General features: G+C 41.5%; 1 protein-coding gene across 1 annotated transcript in view; it reads right to left on the reverse strand.

Annotated features, from left to right (window-relative positions):
• Positions 1-61: 61 nt before the first annotated feature.
• The window catches only part of SNX25 (sorting nexin 25), a 183,554-nt gene continuing 165,829 nt past the window's right edge, over positions 62-17,786 (reverse strand). Inside the window, exons 18-19 of the mRNA XM_066573454.1 lie at positions 1,431-1,531; positions 62-702 (exon numbers count right to left, since the gene is read on the reverse strand). Coding sequence (XP_066429551.1) covers positions 607-702; positions 1,431-1,531 — 197 coding nt within the window. The 3' untranslated portion in view covers positions 62-606. The remainder of the gene's footprint in view (positions 703-1,430; positions 1,532-17,786) is intronic.

The following is a 17,786-nucleotide window of genomic DNA, read 5'->3' on the forward strand; positions in this document are numbered from 1 at the left end:
TCCGCTATTATACGAAGGTGTTTCTCATCAGTCATCAATGAAGCGGGAAACAGAATTGAGTTCATTTTTTATTTATTGCTTACAAATAGTTTAGTTTAAATAGTGGGCAGTCTTTGGTAAAAATAAAAGCAATAAAGAATAAAATATTCACAATTACATTACATAAAGTATTGCACAAAACATTCTTCAATACACCGGATATAATAAAGGAATGTTCAAGATCCTCAATGAGGAAATGATCTGTACAACATTCAGTTCTGTCTCGCCACTATCTTACATAACTCCCTAAATGTCGTGTACGTCCAGTGGTCAACATATCACTGAACAGGTTAAAAGATGCCCCCTTTACTTACAGTATATTAACATTGTGAGTCTTATTCTACACAGAACGGTAACCAAATAACATTGCTTAAATAAAACCGATATCAATGCAGCATTATCTCCTACAGATACTAACGTTACAGCCTTCTCTGTCTGTAAAGGTCACATAAAAGAAAGGAGAAAAAAAAAAGACACAGGAGAATAAGTAGTCCTCAGTCGGCCCTCTATGGAAAAGAGGAAAGTAATTAGCATGTCTGTTGTCACACAGACATTCGAAGTAGTGGTTCACTTTGTGCCGTCACAGACTGGACCAGCTTTCAGTTGCTCTAAATGAGTCCTTAATTCTGGACACAACTCTACTAGAAGCACTTCAAGCAACACCTGAGGAAAAAACATGAAAAGATCATCGGTCTTAGGATCACCGTGTTGTGTCCATAGAGCAATATAGCTTAAAAAGAGGATATTAAAGGGTCAATTATATATAATAAATTGGCAACATTTTAAAGAGGTATTGCAAAGATACGATCACCATCCATCTACTGGACAAGGCATAAATGCTAGTTTATTGTGGGGTCTGATTGTTAGAAAATACCACCCCAGTCCATCATTCCCCCGTCCCCCACGACCGCAATGAGGTGGAATGTGCGCTGCCACTCCATACAACTCTACGCTCTCGCTTGGCTGCATGGAGCTGCATTTGATTGAATGCACGCTGTTGGTCCATACAACTCCATAGACATTATGGAAACCAACTCTTCCTTGCCAGGGTTGTAGTGATGGAGGGCATGTGAGACTAGGGTCCCCCATTTTTACAACTGGTGGTGGAGATCCCAGAGGTCAGACTTCCACCAGTCTTAGAATTTATCACCTGGGATACTCCTTAGGGCTAGTAACAGACTAATGCATCTGTAATACTGACCTATGCTCTGAGCATCACAGGAATGTATAATACTCGGAGTTTAGGCTAGAAGACCCGCAGTCAGGCTGGGAAACAAGTCCATTATAATGGATGCATAAATGTGGTTGGAGAACACTAGTGTATCCCTGGCCTTGAACTTATGGCACACCAATTCTGATGACACAGAGGAGAAATAAACATAAAAGCTTACATATAGTAGATGTTTATTGGCTCGGTTCTCTTGGAGTGCATTGAATATTTTTATTATACCGTGACGGGCATTCTGCTGTCCAACCAGGTTCTGAAGTGCATCTGTAAGACAAACACTGGATTATATAAAACCTTATTGTCTTCTCTGTGCCTGGATGATGGCCAGATTTAACAAGGGCCCCTCTTACTGGAAATAATCGGGGTCTCTAACTTCTCAGAGGAGATAAAGTGACATTAGCTGCCACTTAACCCCTTAGTGACTGCGCTATCGTAAAACTACGTCCTGCTGTTGCAGGACGTGTATGGAGGGAGGTAGCGCCGCTATCTCCCTCCATACAGCGCGGGCGTCAGCTGTTTATTACAGCTGACACCCGCGGACAATAGCCGCGCTCGGCCGTTCGCGGCTATTAACCCTTTAAATCCCGCTGTCAATTCTGACAGCGGCATTTAAATCCCCCGAACGCTGTTTGGGGGTCCCGCACGGCCCCCCCCGCGGTGAGATCGGGGGAGCCGTGCAGGTGTCATGGCAGCCGGGGGCCTAATGAATGGCCCCAGGGCTGCCTTAGCAGACTGCCTATCAAGCCATCCACACAGGGTGGCTTGATAGACTGCCTGTAAAAAAGCAGTATGACGTAATGCTATAGCATTACGTCATACTGCAGGAGCGATCAAAGCATCGCATGTTAAAGTCCCCCAGGGGGACTTCAAAGTAAAGTAAGAAAAAAGATCAGTAAAGTTTTTTAAATTGTGTAAAAAAAAAAGTTATAAAAGTTTAAAATCACCCCCCTTTTGCCATATCAATTACTAAAAGATCTAAATCATAAAATTAAAAATATGTATTTGGTATCGCCGCGTCCGTAAAAGTCTGATCTATCAAAGTAGTGCATTATTTTTCCTGCACGGTGAACGTCGTCCGAAAAAAAAAAAAATAAAGAATGCCAGAAATGCACTTTTTTAGTTACCCTGTCTTCCAGAAAAAATGCAATAAAATTGATCAAAAAGTCATATGTATTCCAAATTGATACTAATCGGAAACTACAGGACATCCCGCAAAAATTGAGCCCTTGCACAACTACGTCGACGGAAAAATAAAAAAAGGTATTGCGCGCACAAAATGACCGCAGAAAATAATTGAAAAAAATGAAATATCTTAAAAAAAAATAAATATATATATATATATATACAAGTACTACAGCAAAAACAATACTATATATGTTTGGTATCGTAGTAATCATACTGACCCATAGAATAAAAATATCAGGTCGTGTTTGTTGCACTTTGTGCGCCGTAGAAACAGGACGCACCGAAAGATGGTGGAATGCCGTTTTTTTTTCCATTTCTCTCCGCTAAGAATTTTTAAAAAGTTTTTCAGTACATTATATGGTACAATAAATAGTGCAATTGAAAAATACAACTCGCCCCGCAAAAAACAAGACCTCATACAGCGACGTCGATGGATAAATAAAGGAGCTACGATTTTTTAAGCGAGAGTAGGAAAAAACAAAAATGGAAAAAAGCAAAAAAGCTCCGTCACTAAGGGGTTAATCCATTTGTAATTCTTGTTAAACGATCAGCAAGCCCTGAGAAGCAACTCCTTACCGATGATTCCATTACTGCAGGTACTTCACACTTTCTGCATCTATAACCTAATAAGTGTACAGCAGATGGCACTTAGTCTAGGAAACGACACTACTCAAGGCTTCTATTTATGTACACACTGAAACCAGTGGATGAGAAGGGGTCAGACCGTTTGTTTTAACTTTTTGATATTTGCACTAAACTATAAATTATGATCCTTTATTAACTTATCAGTTTAGTAATAAATGGCAACTAAACTTTTTACAAACTTCTGACTTTGCACCTGTACTAATCAAGACCTCTGACATGTCACAATGATCAGACCTCCACTGATTGATAAAACCAACGTCCAGAAGTGCTCAGGTGAGCTCGGCCCCCATTAGCATGTGGTGGACAAACTCCATAGACTTTGGACATGAAGCCAGTACACCACTACAAGCAGTGATGGAAGCAGCAGAATGGGCTTAACGCTCAGATGAGTGCTTCTGCCTGTTTGTTTTAGTGATTGGAAGGTCTCAGCACCCGGACCCCCACCGATCAAAACTATGTCACCATGTCATCGATTCAAATCAATAGCAGGCAGGATCAGCACACTGCAACTATATCAATCCAACTTCTTTATTTTTCAGCAAAGAACATGTAAAAGCTGCTTGGTTGACTATCTGGATGTCACCATGTCATGTCAGAAGTTTGTAAAACATTTAGTTACCCTTTAAGTCCAGGTGGTGCTGTTTGGAGGGAGATGCCCAAAACACTGCCCTTGTTGTGGTCAAGTGATGTCCCTTGGACTGCGCTTAAGGTTACACTTTTTGGCTTTAAATAAAATGAGAATTGTTGGAGATTTCATAATTGAAAACATCCAGAGTCGTCCTCTAAAATGCTACCATTTACAACATTTAAAGTGGATCTGTCCCTTAAATATACTGCAATGATTAACACATTAACGGTCACGGGTTGTATCTAACTTATGCTAGTTTTGAGCCAGGGGCCTCATGTCCATGGGAATAATTGAATTGCGGAATCTGCGTGGGTCACCTGCGTAGATGATCTGCAGTTCAATATGCCCATAGACTATCATTGGGCATCCGCAGGTATTTAAATACCTGCGGATGTTATTTTCTTTTACCCGGCATGGGGATCGCATGTGGGGAAGAAAACGCAGCATGCTCCATTTTTCTGTGGATCCCGCAGGGACGGCTTCCATTGAAGTCAATGGAGGTTGTCCGGTAGGTGGAACGCCCGCTGCTGGCACTGCATAAGTGCCACGGATCCGCGGGAAAGCAGAAGTCTTAAAAAGAAAAAAAGGCACAGCGCAAGCGCGCAGCACGCCGGTTGGCAGGCCGAGCACATCCGCTGTGCAGAAGAAAAAAGATCTGGCCGCGATGGAGGAGACCCGCCCCGCTTTGTACAGGTGAGTAAATGTATTTTTTGCATCATGTCTGCAGGCACGGAAGGAATCCACTGCGGGATTCCACACTCAAAATCCGTGCGTGCCTGTGGACATGAGGACTTAGAACACGCACCAAAAAGTTTTTCATCAAATTAGAAGGGGTTGTTTTGTTTTTAAAGTTTATGCTCTAACACACTGCAGCGTGGCTGGGACTTTTGAATATGTTTTACCCTTCTCAGCAGAGTGAGATGTTTGTCCCTATTTCATATACTTCATCTGCGAATGATTTTATGCAGACCATTCCAGCACAAGCTAGTGGTATGGACCTTCACAGTTATAGACTAAAATAATAATTTTTATTAGATCCTTTTTAAAAAACAAATATGGGCTATAAAGACTCACAAAACATAGATACAAAGGGATTTGAAGAACCCCTTTCACACAACAGTTCTTATAGTCAAGAGGCACTGATCATCTAGATCGTGGGAATATCCAATGATCTTGACCGAATCGTGCTTATGATCAATACGTATGGTTTCAGAAGTAGATAAACTAAAGCACTTTATACTCGGATCCCTTTAAGATAGTCTGAGGGGTATATGTTCAACTCTCAATGCAAGTTTAATTGCTTAGTCAGGGCTCTCTTGACAGATATTGTATATGGTCAGGTAAGTATGATCAACAAAAGTATCGATAGATCAAAACGATTTTTTGACCCAGAAATGGTCTGGGGCATACGGATAAATCTATCGATGCGAGCTCAAATTTTGGCTCTTATTCAAGCTCCAAATAAGTGTGATTAACAAGACTATCGATAGATCCAGGTGATTTTAAACCCAGAAATTGTCTGGGGTAAACAGATGAATCTATCGGTGTGAGCTCAAATTCTGGCTCGATTCAGGCTCGACGCGTTTCCCCACGTATGAGTGGTTCATCAGGAGCAGAGCTTGTATTGGGCTGTAAAGTATACGATATTCTGTGTTGTGTGACAGAAAATCCTATCAACCACTGATATCAAATACGTTTGTACGTATGAAATGCAGGTTATCAGCGTTTTGTGCTATTTTCCAATTATGGTTTAATGACCAAGGGGAGACTAGATAACGTCCCCTTTTGTTATGTCAAACCATAAGGTAGAATATCTTGCACTTTTGTGAGCAAGCGACAGAACCGCTGGTTAGATGCAAAGAAACCTCACTAAATTATCAGAGGCTTCCAAGACAGCAGTTATGTCTACAATGCTCACAACTCAAGCTGAAAGATAATTAAAGCTGCAGATCATTAACATGGGCTATCTAGACCCAATATAGGCGCCTCAGTAAATTATTATCTCTGATTAAATAGCGGGCTATCAAGGACACATAACATCCACTGACCCATAAAGGTATCAGTAAGATTTGGATGTAAGGTCAGTGATAGCCAAATTCAGCCACTAAAGATTATAATTAGAGCTGATACTTTAAAAGATGCTAAGAAAAATCAGATTGCTGAGTGCGTCAAAAGATTCTAATGTCTATAGATAGCCTTTAGATATATCCGGATTGAAATAGGATAGATCAAATAATAAGGTAAAATAAAAAAGATGCAGCGCCTGTAGCTCTGATGGTGAGCTAGAGGCATATGTGGCAGTCACTGAGTGAGTGCATTATATAGCCCTCAAAAAAACACCCCTTGGGGAGGAGTCCATAAGTTGTACCAATCCTGATCAGAGGGGCATGTCTAGGGGAGTGGTCCTGGAAGTCTTCCAAGCACTCGGTTCCATATTCATTGAATAAGCGATTTAAAAGAGACAGACAGTGATAGTATGGACAAAGACCTTTATTAGGGATGAATCGCTGCTTAGCGATTGCTTTGTATCCCCTCCGATTGCCTGGTACAAAGCGTTGTCAGCCGGAGGAGTTAAGAACACTTCCGTGTTCTTCTGCGCATGCGCGAGCGGCGTCGTGACGTCGCTCCGTTCGTCATGTGATTCATGCGTGCCATACTGACGTGGTGCGTTCCACAGTGCCGGGATGACATTTCTAATGCGGAAGTGTCGACGTTTACTGGTTGCTAAGCAGCGCAGGCCCGTTCTTTTTGTCCATAGCGAAAATGTTACATATCGCTGTCTATGGATCAGATTAACCATTCACCACAATGTCTCCGGTATATATCATATACTAATGAGAAACATGGATACCCAGTGCTATGGCTGTATAGATAGTAAGTAAGATAGCTGGTATTTATAGTCATTATAGATTTCACACTTGATATGCAACAATTATCTGCATAGCAGCAGTTATTATCTCCGTAGAATACAACTATATTGATATGCATTCTGATCCAGGACATTTTTAGATTGCAAGGATGAGGATCATAGTATCTGGTTGTCAGAAGTTTTAATGCATTATCGATGCATATTTGGTCAAAGGTAGAACTTATATTACATAAATCAAATTATGCAATAACTAGAGCGGTGTTCTCTGAGAAAGTCAATATTTTTAGAGTTAAATCAAGTTTTACAGGAAGCAATTGAAGCATAAATTAACATTGAGGCCAGACGGGCTGAGTGACTCCATGCGATATATCCATGCCGTTTCTTTCTGTAAAAGGCGTTTGTCTAGATTGCCTCTGCGACCGTATGATTTTAGTAGCTCAATGCCTTGAAATTTTAAACATGACGGATCGCCGTTGTGTTCAGACCAAACGTGGTCCGCCAATGGCGTCGATTCATGGCGTTCGATGTTACCAATATGCCCCTGAATTCTACGGCGAAATTGTTGTATAGTTTTGCCAATGTAGTTTTTTGGACAAGGACACGTTGCCATGTATATGATGTATTTGGATCTACAGTTAATAAATTCTCGGCATTGGTATACTTTATGAGTTACGGCGCAGGTGAAAGTATTCCCTTTTAGAATTAGTGGACAGACAGAACACCCCTGACAGGGAAAGGTTCCATATGGTTTGTTTGTTCCCAACCAAGTTTTTCTCCTCTCATCCGTATGAAGGTGGCTCTTAACGAGATGATCTTTTAAGTTTCGTCCCCTCCGAAAAGTGATGAGAGGTGATGGTGGTATAAACTCCCCAATATCTTGATCATTTTTCAATATGTCCCAATAGTGTGTTAGAATGTCTCGTACTTTACCAGATGCCGTATCATAGGTGCCGATTACTCTGACAAGTTGGTCAGTATGGCGTTCTTTCGGTGTTAAAAGAGTGGATCTATGTTGTTGTGATGCAAAACCACAAGCTTCCTGAACAACTTTCTCTGGATAGTCTCTATCCCTGAACCTTTTTGTCAATTTCCTCGCTTCTTCCTTAAAGGATATATCATCGGAACAATTGCGTCTAATGCGCAGAAATTGGCCTTTTGGTATCCCTCTCTTAAGAGGGGTTGGATGGAAGCTTTGCCACCCAAGGAGGCTGTTTGTGGCGGTCTCTTTTCGATATAGAGTAGTAGAGATGAGGCCACTTTCTTCTTTCCGAATAAGTAAGTCCAGGAAGGGGAGGGTAGTAGTACTGGTTTCATAAGTGACATGGAGATTAAGGGTGTTGACGTTTAGCATATCCACAAAATTAGAGAAGGATTCACTCGAGCCATTCCAAAATATCAAGATATCATCGATATACCTGAGCCACATGATGATATTATCTGACCATGTGATGTTATTCATGACGAACCTTTCCTCCCACCAGCCCAGGTACAGGTTGGCATAGGATGGGGCACAAGGCGTCCCCATCGCTGTACCCCTGAGCTGGTGGAAGTACTTGGTGTCGAACATGAAATAGTTGTGGCTCAGTGTATATTCTAGGAATCTCAGAACGCATAAGTTGTGGTTTGAAAAGTGAACCCCTCGTTGTTCTAGGAAGTACTTGGTTGCATTCAAACCTCCCTCGTGTGGAATGGAGCTGTATAGCGATTCTACATCAAGTGATGCTAGAATGGTGTTGGAGTCGACTGTGACACCGTCCAGCAAACGTAATACGTCCATTGTATCTCTTACATAAGAGCGCAAAGATGTAACATGCGGACGCAAGATTCTGTCAATATAGATGCTAAGATTCTGTGTCAAGTTGTCGACTCCCGACACAATGGGTCTCCCTTTGATAGGGTTAGTGCCCTTATGCACTTTTGGTAGGGCATAGAAAGTTGCTATTGTTGGATTTGAAGGGTATATAAATTGGTATTCCTTATCGCTGATACAGCCCATTCCAAGTTCGTGTAACAGCATAGTTTTCAATTCTGACAAGAAGGGAACTGTAGGGTCATTTGGCAGAATGCCATATGTTGATGTGTCATTCAAAAGTCTCTGGCACATCTCAGTATACTGGCATCTGTCCATCAGGACAACGTTACCGCCTTTATCGGCAGGTTTAAGAATTAATTGGGAATTTGTTTCTAAGTTTTTTAAAGCACGGAGTTCACCCTGAGATAGATTTTGGTGTCTTGGTTTCATTTGATGTAATGCTTTCAAATCGCTCCTGACTAGCTTCTCAAAGATATCAATTTCTGCACTCTTTAGTGAAGGTGGATTTGAAGTGTTAGGGGGTTTTAATGATGTAAAAGGACCATCCCCCAAAGGACTGCAGTTCTCTTCCTCAAGGTCTTGAAGAGCTTGGAGGCCAGGTAGGTCTGTTAGCTCAAGACCTAGCTCACTCATCCTTTCTCTATTCTTGATGGTAAAATATTTCTTCCATCTCAGTTTCCTCGTGAAGAGGGAGATGTCCTTCGTCCACACGAACGGATCAAATCGGGTCGTGGGGACGAAGGACAGCCCCCTCTCCAACAAGTTCTGTTCCTGTTTAGTAAGTATATGACAGGACAGATTAACGACTTGCAGTCTCTTTTCGTTTTGATTCTGGTAAGTATTGTGATGACTTTCAGGGATTTGATTCCTAGCAACTGGCTGGAGATCAGGGACCGATGTGTTCACAGGCATCTTATTACATGATGTCATATCTGTGCCTGAATATCCCGTCTCCCCCTCAAAAAATATTGGGAAATGGGTGGTTCAGTGAAGACCCCCTCTTGAGGTCTTCTACCTCGTCCTCTATTACGAGGGGGGAAGCGACCCCTAAAGCGTCTAGATGTATATCTGCTGGACGAGGAAGTGTCACCCTCCGAGAGATCTGAGGAGCTGATATCAGTTTCCGTTCGATTTTTATTTTCGGCGTAAGCTCTGTTTTCCTTAAAATCTAACAAATCCCGACTAAATTGGGAATGTTTTCTCTCTTTTATCTGAATAGTATATTTTTCAATATTTGAGTGAAGAGTCTTTTCTTTTTCTGGAAATTCAGGGTCTGCGCTGAACGTTTTGGTACGTTCAATCAGCTCCTCTAGTTGTTTTTGGTTAATACCTAGGGTTGACTTCTCCTCATCCAGCAGTAGATTAATTAATCTTAAAGAGGACGCCGTTGACTCCTCTTCCCACTTTTTTAGGAAGTTCGGACTTTGTAACCGTTTAGGTGGTAATATGGGGTTTCGCAGCCCTCTTGGTATTATACGATGTTCCAAATATTTCTGGAGTCCCTGTACCTCCCACCAGTTGCGTATAAATTCCCTATACTGATAGGTCAGGTCCTTAAAACATTTTTGTATAGAGGGAGTTTGAGAAGAAGCTGTAAAGTCACCTTCAGAAAACACCGACCCAGCCTCTGACAGCCATAGGGTAGAGTTAAGATCTTTGGAGAGAAAGCCTGCCATAAAGTATCAAAACCAATTCACAGAAGCAGGTAGGTCTATAGTATTTAAATTTGGCCCTTCACAGTTATAGACTAAAATAATAATTTTTATTAGATCCTTTTTAAAAAACAAATATGGGCTATAAAGACTCACAAAACATAGATACAAAGGGATTTGAAGAACCCCTTTCACACAACAGTTCTTATAGTCAAGAGGCACTGATCATCTAGATCGTGGGAATATCCAATGATCTTGACCGAATCGTGCTTATGATCAATACGTATGGTTTCAGAAGTAGATAAACTAAAGCACTTTATACTCGGATCCCTTTAAGATAGTCTGAGGGGTATATGTTCAACTCTCAATGCAAGTTTAATTGCTTAGTCAGGGCTCTCTTGACAGATATTGTATATGGTCAGGTAAGTATGATCAACAAAAGTATCGATAGATCAAAACGATTTTTTGACCCAGAAATGGTCTGGGGCATACGGATAAATCTATCGATGCGAGCTCAAATTTTGGCTCTTATTCAAGCTCCAAATAAGTGTGATTAACAAGACTATCGATAGATCCAGGTGATTTTAAACCCAGAAATTGTCTGGGGTAAACAGATGAATCTATCGGTGTGAGCTCAAATTCTGGCTCGATTCAGGCTCGACGCGTTTCCCCACGTATGAGTGGTTCATCAGGAGCAGAGCTTGTATTGGGCTGTAAAGTATACGATATTCTGTGTTGTGTGACAGAAAATCCTATCAACCACTGATATCAAATACGTTTGTACGTATGAAATGCAGGTTATCAGCGTTTTGTGCTATTTTCCAATTATGGTTTAATGACCAAGGGGAGACTAGATAACGTCCCCTTTTGTTATGTCAAACCATAAGGTAGAATATCTTGCACTTTTGTGAGCAAGCGACAGAACCGCTGGTTAGATGCAAAGAAACCTCACTAAATTATCAGAGGCTTCCAAGACAGCAGTTATGTCTACAATGCTCACAACTCAAGCTGAAAGATAATTAAAGCTGCAGATCATTAACATGGGCTATCTAGACCCAATATAGGCGCCTCAGTAAATTATTATCTCTGATTAAATAGCGGGCTATCAAGGACACATAACATCCACTGACCCATAAAGGTATCAGTAAGATTTGGATGTAAGGTCAGTGATAGCCAAATTCAGCCACTAAAGATTATAATTAGAGCTGATACTTTAAAAGATGCTAAGAAAAATCAGATTGCTGAGTGCGTCAAAAGATTCTAATGTCTATAGATAGCCTTTAGATATATCCGGATTGAAATAGGATAGATCAAATAATAAGGTAAAATAAAAAAGATGCAGCGCCTGTAGCTCTGATGGTGAGCTAGAGGCATATGTGGCAGTCACTGAGTGAGTGCATTATATAGCCCTCAAAAAAACACCCCTTGGGGAGGAGTCCATAAGTTGTACCAATCCTGATCAGAGGGGCATGTCTAGGGGAGTGGTCCTGGAAGTCTTCCAAGCACTCGGTTCCATATTCATTGAATAAGCGATTTAAAAGAGACAGACAGTGATAGTATGGACAAAGACCTTTATTAGGGATGAATCGCTGCTTAGCGATTGCTTTGTATCCCCTCCGATTGCCTGGTACAAAGCGTTGTCAGCCGGAGGAGTTAAGAACACTTCCGTGTTCTTCTGCGCATGCGCGAGCGGCGTCGTGACGTCGCTCCGTTCGTCATGTGATTCATGCGTGCCATACTGACGTGGTGCGTTCCACAGTGCCGGGATGACATTTCTAATGCGGAAGTGTCGACGTTTACTGGTTGCTAAGCAGCGCAGGCCCGTTCTTTTTGTCCATAGCGAAAATGTTACATATCGCTGTCTATGGATCAGATTAACCATTCACCACAATGTCTCCGGTATATATCATATACTAATGAGAAACATGGATACCCAGTGCTATGGCTGTATAGATAGTAAGTAAGATAGCTGGTATTTATAGTCATTATAGATTTCACACTTGATATGCAACAATTATCTGCATAGCAGCAGTTATTATCTCCGTAGAATACAACTATATTGATATGCATTCTGATCCAGGACATTTTTAGATTGCAAGGATGAGGATCATAGTATCTGGTTGTCAGAAGTTTTAATGCATTATCGATGCATATTTGGTCAAAGGTAGAACTTATATTACATAAATCAAATTATGCAATAACTAGAGCGGTGTTCTCTGAGAAAGTCAATATTTTTAGAGTTAAATCAAGTTTTACAGGAAGCAATTGAAGCATAAATTAACATTGAGGCCAGACGGGCTGAGTGACTCCATGCGATATATCCATGCCGTTTCTTTCTGTAAAAGGCGTTTGTCTAGATTGCCTCTGCGACCGTATGATTTTAGTAGCTCAATGCCTTGAAATTTTAAACATGACGGATCGCCGTTGTGTTCAGACCAAACGTGGTCCGCCAATGGCGTCGATTCATGGCGTTCGATGTTACCAATATGCCCCTGAATTCTACGGCGAAATTGTTGTATAGTTTTGCCAATGTAGTTTTTTGGACAAGGACACGTTGCCATGTATATGATGTATTTGGATCTACAGTTAATAAATTCTCGGCATTGGTATACTTTATGAGTTACGGCGCAGGTGAAAGTATTCCCTTTTAGAATTAGTGGACAGACAGAACACCCCTGACAGGGAAAGGTTCCATATGGTTTGTTTGTTCCCAACCAAGTTTTTCTCCTCTCATCCGTATGAAGGTGGCTCTTAACGAGATGATCTTTTAAGTTTCGTCCCCTCCGAAAAGTGATGAGAGGTGATGGTGGTATAAACTCCCCAATATCTTGATCATTTTTCAATATGTCCCAATAGTGTGTTAGAATGTCTCGTACTTTACCAGATGCCGTATCATAGGTGCCGATTACTCTGACAAGTTGGTCAGTATGGCGTTCTTTCGGTGTTAAAAGAGTGGATCTATGTTGTTGTGATGCAAAACCACAAGCTTCCTGAACAACTTTCTCTGGATAGTCTCTATCCCTGAACCTTTTTGTCAATTTCCTCGCTTCTTCCTTAAAGGATATATCATCGGAACAATTGCGTCTAATGCGCAGAAATTGGCCTTTTGGTATCCCTCTCTTAAGAGGGGTTGGATGGAAGCTTTGCCACCCAAGGAGGCTGTTTGTGGCGGTCTCTTTTCGATATAGAGTAGTAGAGATGAGGCCACTTTCTTCTTTCCGAATAAGTAAGTCCAGGAAGGGGAGGGTAGTAGTACTGGTTTCATAAGTGACATGGAGATTAAGGGTGTTGACGTTTAGCATATCCACAAAATTAGAGAAGGATTCACTCGAGCCATTCCAAAATATCAAGATATCATCGATATACCTGAGCCACATGATGATATTATCTGACCATGTGATGTTATTCATGACGAACCTTTCCTCCCACCAGCCCAGGTACAGGTTGGCATAGGATGGGGCACAAGGCGTCCCCATCGCTGTACCCCTGAGCTGGTGGAAGTACTTGGTGTCGAACATGAAATAGTTGTGGCTCAGTGTATATTCTAGGAATCTCAGAACGCATAAGTTGTGGTTTGAAAAGTGAACCCCTCGTTGTTCTAGGAAGTACTTGGTTGCATTCAAACCTCCCTCGTGTGGAATGGAGCTGTATAGCGATTCTACATCAAGTGATGCTAGAATGGTGTTGGAGTCGACTGTGACACCGTCCAGCAAACGTAATACGTCCATTGTATCTCTTACATAAGAGCGCAAAGATGTAACATGCGGACGCAAGATTCTGTCAATATAGATGCTAAGATTCTGTGTCAAGTTGTCGACTCCCGACACAATGGGTCTCCCTTTGATAGGGTTAGTGCCCTTATGCACTTTTGGTAGGGCATAGAAAGTTGCTATTGTTGGATTTGAAGGGTATATAAATTGGTATTCCTTATCGCTGATACAGCCCATTCCAAGTTCGTGTAACAGCATAGTTTTCAATTCTGACAAGAAGGGAACTGTAGGGTCATTTGGCAGAATGCCATATGTTGATGTGTCATTCAAAAGTCTCTGGCACATCTCAGTATACTGGCATCTGTCCATCAGGACAACGTTACCGCCTTTATCGGCAGGTTTAAGAATTAATTGGGAATTTGTTTCTAAGTTTTTTAAAGCACGGAGTTCACCCTGAGATAGATTTTGGTGTCTTGGTTTCATTTGATGTAATGCTTTCAAATCGCTCCTGACTAGCTTCTCAAAGATATCAATTTCTGCACTCTTTAGTGAAGGTGGATTTGAAGTGTTAGGGGGTTTTAATGATGTAAAAGGACCATCCCCCAAAGGACTGCAGTTCTCTTCCTCAAGGTCTTGAAGAGCTTGGAGGCCAGGTAGGTCTGTTAGCTCAAGACCTAGCTCACTCATCCTTTCTCTATTCTTGATGGTAAAATATTTCTTCCATCTCAGTTTCCTCGTGAAGAGGGAGATGTCCTTCGTCCACACGAACGGATCAAATTTGCTGTTACACGAACTTGGAATGGGCTGTATCAGCGATAAGGAATACCAATTTATATACCCTTCAAATCCAACAATAGCAACTTTCTATGCCCTACCAAAAGTGCATAAGGGCACTAACCCTATCAAAGGGAGACCCATTGTGTCGGGAGTCGACAACTTGACACAGAATCTTAGCATCTATATTGACAGAATCTTGCGTCCGCATGTTACATCTTTGCGCTCTTATGTAAGAGATACAATGGACGTATTACGTTTGCTGGACGGTGTCACAGTCGACTCCAACACCATTCTAGCATCACTTGATGTAGAATCGCTATACAGCTCCATTCCACACGAGGGAGGTTTGAATGCAACCAAGTACTTCCTAGAACAACGAGGGGTTCACTTTTCAAACCACAACTTATGCGTTCTGAGATTCCTAGAATATACACTGAGCCACAACTATTTCATGTTCGACACCAAGTACTTCCACCAGCTCAGGGGTACAGCGATGGGGACGCCTTGTGCCCCATCCTATGCCAACCTGTACCTGGGCTGGTGGGAGGAAAGGTTCGTCATGAATAACATCACATGGTCAGATAATATCATCATGTGGCTCAGGTATATCGATGATATCTTGATATTTTGGAATGGCTCGAGTGAATCCTTCTCTAATTTTGTGGATATGCTAAACGTCAACACCCTTAATCTCCATGTCACTTATGAAACCAGTACTACTACCCTCCCCTTCCTGGACTTACTTATTCGGAAAGAAGAAAGTGGCCTCATCTCTACTACTCTATATCGAAAAGAGACCGCCACAAACAGCCTCCTTGGGTGGCAAAGCTTCCATCCAACCCCTCTTAAGAGAGGGATACCAAAAGGCCAATTTCTGCGCATTAGACGCAATTGTTCCGATGATATATCCTTTAAGGAAGAAGCGAGGAAATTGACAAAAAGGTTCAGGGATAGAGACTATCCAGAGAAAGTTGTTCAGGAAGCTTGTGGTTTTGCATCACAACAACATAGATCCACTCTTTTAACACCGAAAGAACGCCATACTGACCAACTTGTCAGAGTAATCGGCACCTATGATACGGCATCTGGTAAAGTACGAGACATTCTAACACACTATTGGGACATATTGAAAAATGATCAAGATATTGGGGAGTTTATACCACCATCACCTCTCATCACTTTTCGGAGGGGACGAAACTTAAAAGATCATCTCGTTAAGAGCCACCTTCATACGGATGAGAGGAGAAAAACTTGGTTGGGAACAAACAAACCATATGGAACCTTTCCCTGTCAGGGGTGTTCTGTCTGTCCACTAATTCTAAAAGGGAATACTTTCACCTGCGCCGTAACTCATAAAGTATACCAATGCCGAGAATTTATTAACTGTAGATCCAAATACATCATATACATGGCAACGTGTCCTTGTCCAAAAAACTACATTGGCAAAACTATACAACAATTTCGCCGTAGAATTCAGGGGCATATTGGTAACATCGAACGCCATGAATCGACGCCATTGGCGGACCACGTTTGGTCTGAACACAACGGCGATCCGTCATGTTTAAAATTTCAAGGCATTGAGCTACTAAAATCATACGGTCGCAGAGGCAATCTAGACAAACGCCTTTTACAGAAAGAAACGGCATGGATATATCGCATGGAGTCACTCAGCCCGTCTGGCCTCAATGTTAATTTATGCTTCAATTGCTTCCTGTAAAACTTGATTTAACTCTAAAAATATTGACTTTCTCAGAGAACACCGCTCTAGTTATTGCATAATTTGATTTATGTAATATAAGTTCTACCTTTGACCAAATATGCATCGATAATGCATTAAAACTTCTGACAACCAGATACTATGATCCTCATCCTTGCAATCTAAAAATGTCCTGGATCAGAATGCATATCAATATAGTTGTATTCTACGGAGATAATAACTGCTGCTATGCAGATAATTGTTGCATATCAAGTGTGAAATCTATAATGACTATAAATACCAGCTATCTTACTTACTATCTATACAGCCATAGCACTGGGTATCCATGTTTCTCATTAGTATATGATATATACCGGAGACATTGTGGTGAATGGTTAATCTGATCCATAGACAGCGATATGTAACATTTTCGCTATGGACAAAAAGAACGGGCCTGCGCTGCTTAGCAACCAGTAAACGTCGACACTTCCGCATTAGAAATGTCATCCCGGCACTGTGGAACGCACCACGTCAGTATGGCACGCATGAATCACATGACGAACGGAGCGACGTCACGACGCCGCTCGCGCATGCGCAGAAGAACACGGAAGTGTTCTTAACTCCTCCGGCTGACAACGCTTTGTACCAGGCAATCGGAGGGGATACAAAGCAATCGCTAAGCAGCGATTCATCCCTAATAAAGGTCTTTGTCCATACTATCACTGTCTGTCTCTTTTAAATCGCTTATTCAATGAATATGGAACCGAGTGCTTGGAAGACTTCCAGGACCACTCCCCTAGACATGCCCCTCTGATCAGGATTGGTACAACTTATGGACTCCTCCCCAAGGGGTGTTTTTTTGAGGGCTATATAATGCACTCACTCAGTGACTGCCACATATGCCTCTAGCTCACCATCAGAGCTACAGGCGCTGCATCTTTTTTATTTTACCTTATTATTTGATCTATCCTATTTCAATCCGGATATATCTAAAGGCTATCTATAGACATTTAGAATCTTTTGACGCACTCAGCAATCTGATTTTTCTTAGCATCTTTTAAAGTATCAGCTCTAATTATAATCTTTAGTGGCTGAATTTGGCTATCACTGACCTTACATCCAAATCTTACTGATACCTTTATGGGTCAGTGGATGTTATGTGTCCTTGATAGCCCGCTATTTAATCAGAGATAATAATTTACTGAGGCGCCTATATTGGGTCTAGATAGCCCATGTTAATGATCTGCAGCTTTAATTATCTTTCAGCTTGAGTTGTGAGCATTGTAGACATAACTGCTGTCTTGGAAGCCTCTGATAATTTAGTGAGGTTTCTTTGCATCTAACCAGCGGTTCTGTCGCTTGCTCACAAAAGTGCAAGATATTCTACCTTATGGTTTGACATAACAAAAGGGGACGTTATCTAGTCTCCCCTTGGTCATTAAACCATAATTGGAAAATAGCACAAAACGCTGATAACCTGCATTTCATACGTACAAACGTATTTGATATCAGTGGTTGATAGGATTTTCTGTCACACAACACAA

This window comes from Eleutherodactylus coqui, chromosome 7 (assembly GCF_035609145.1).
Source record: "Eleutherodactylus coqui strain aEleCoq1 chromosome 7, aEleCoq1.hap1, whole genome shotgun sequence".
Taxonomy (NCBI): Eukaryota; Metazoa; Chordata; class Amphibia; order Anura; family Eleutherodactylidae; genus Eleutherodactylus; species Eleutherodactylus coqui.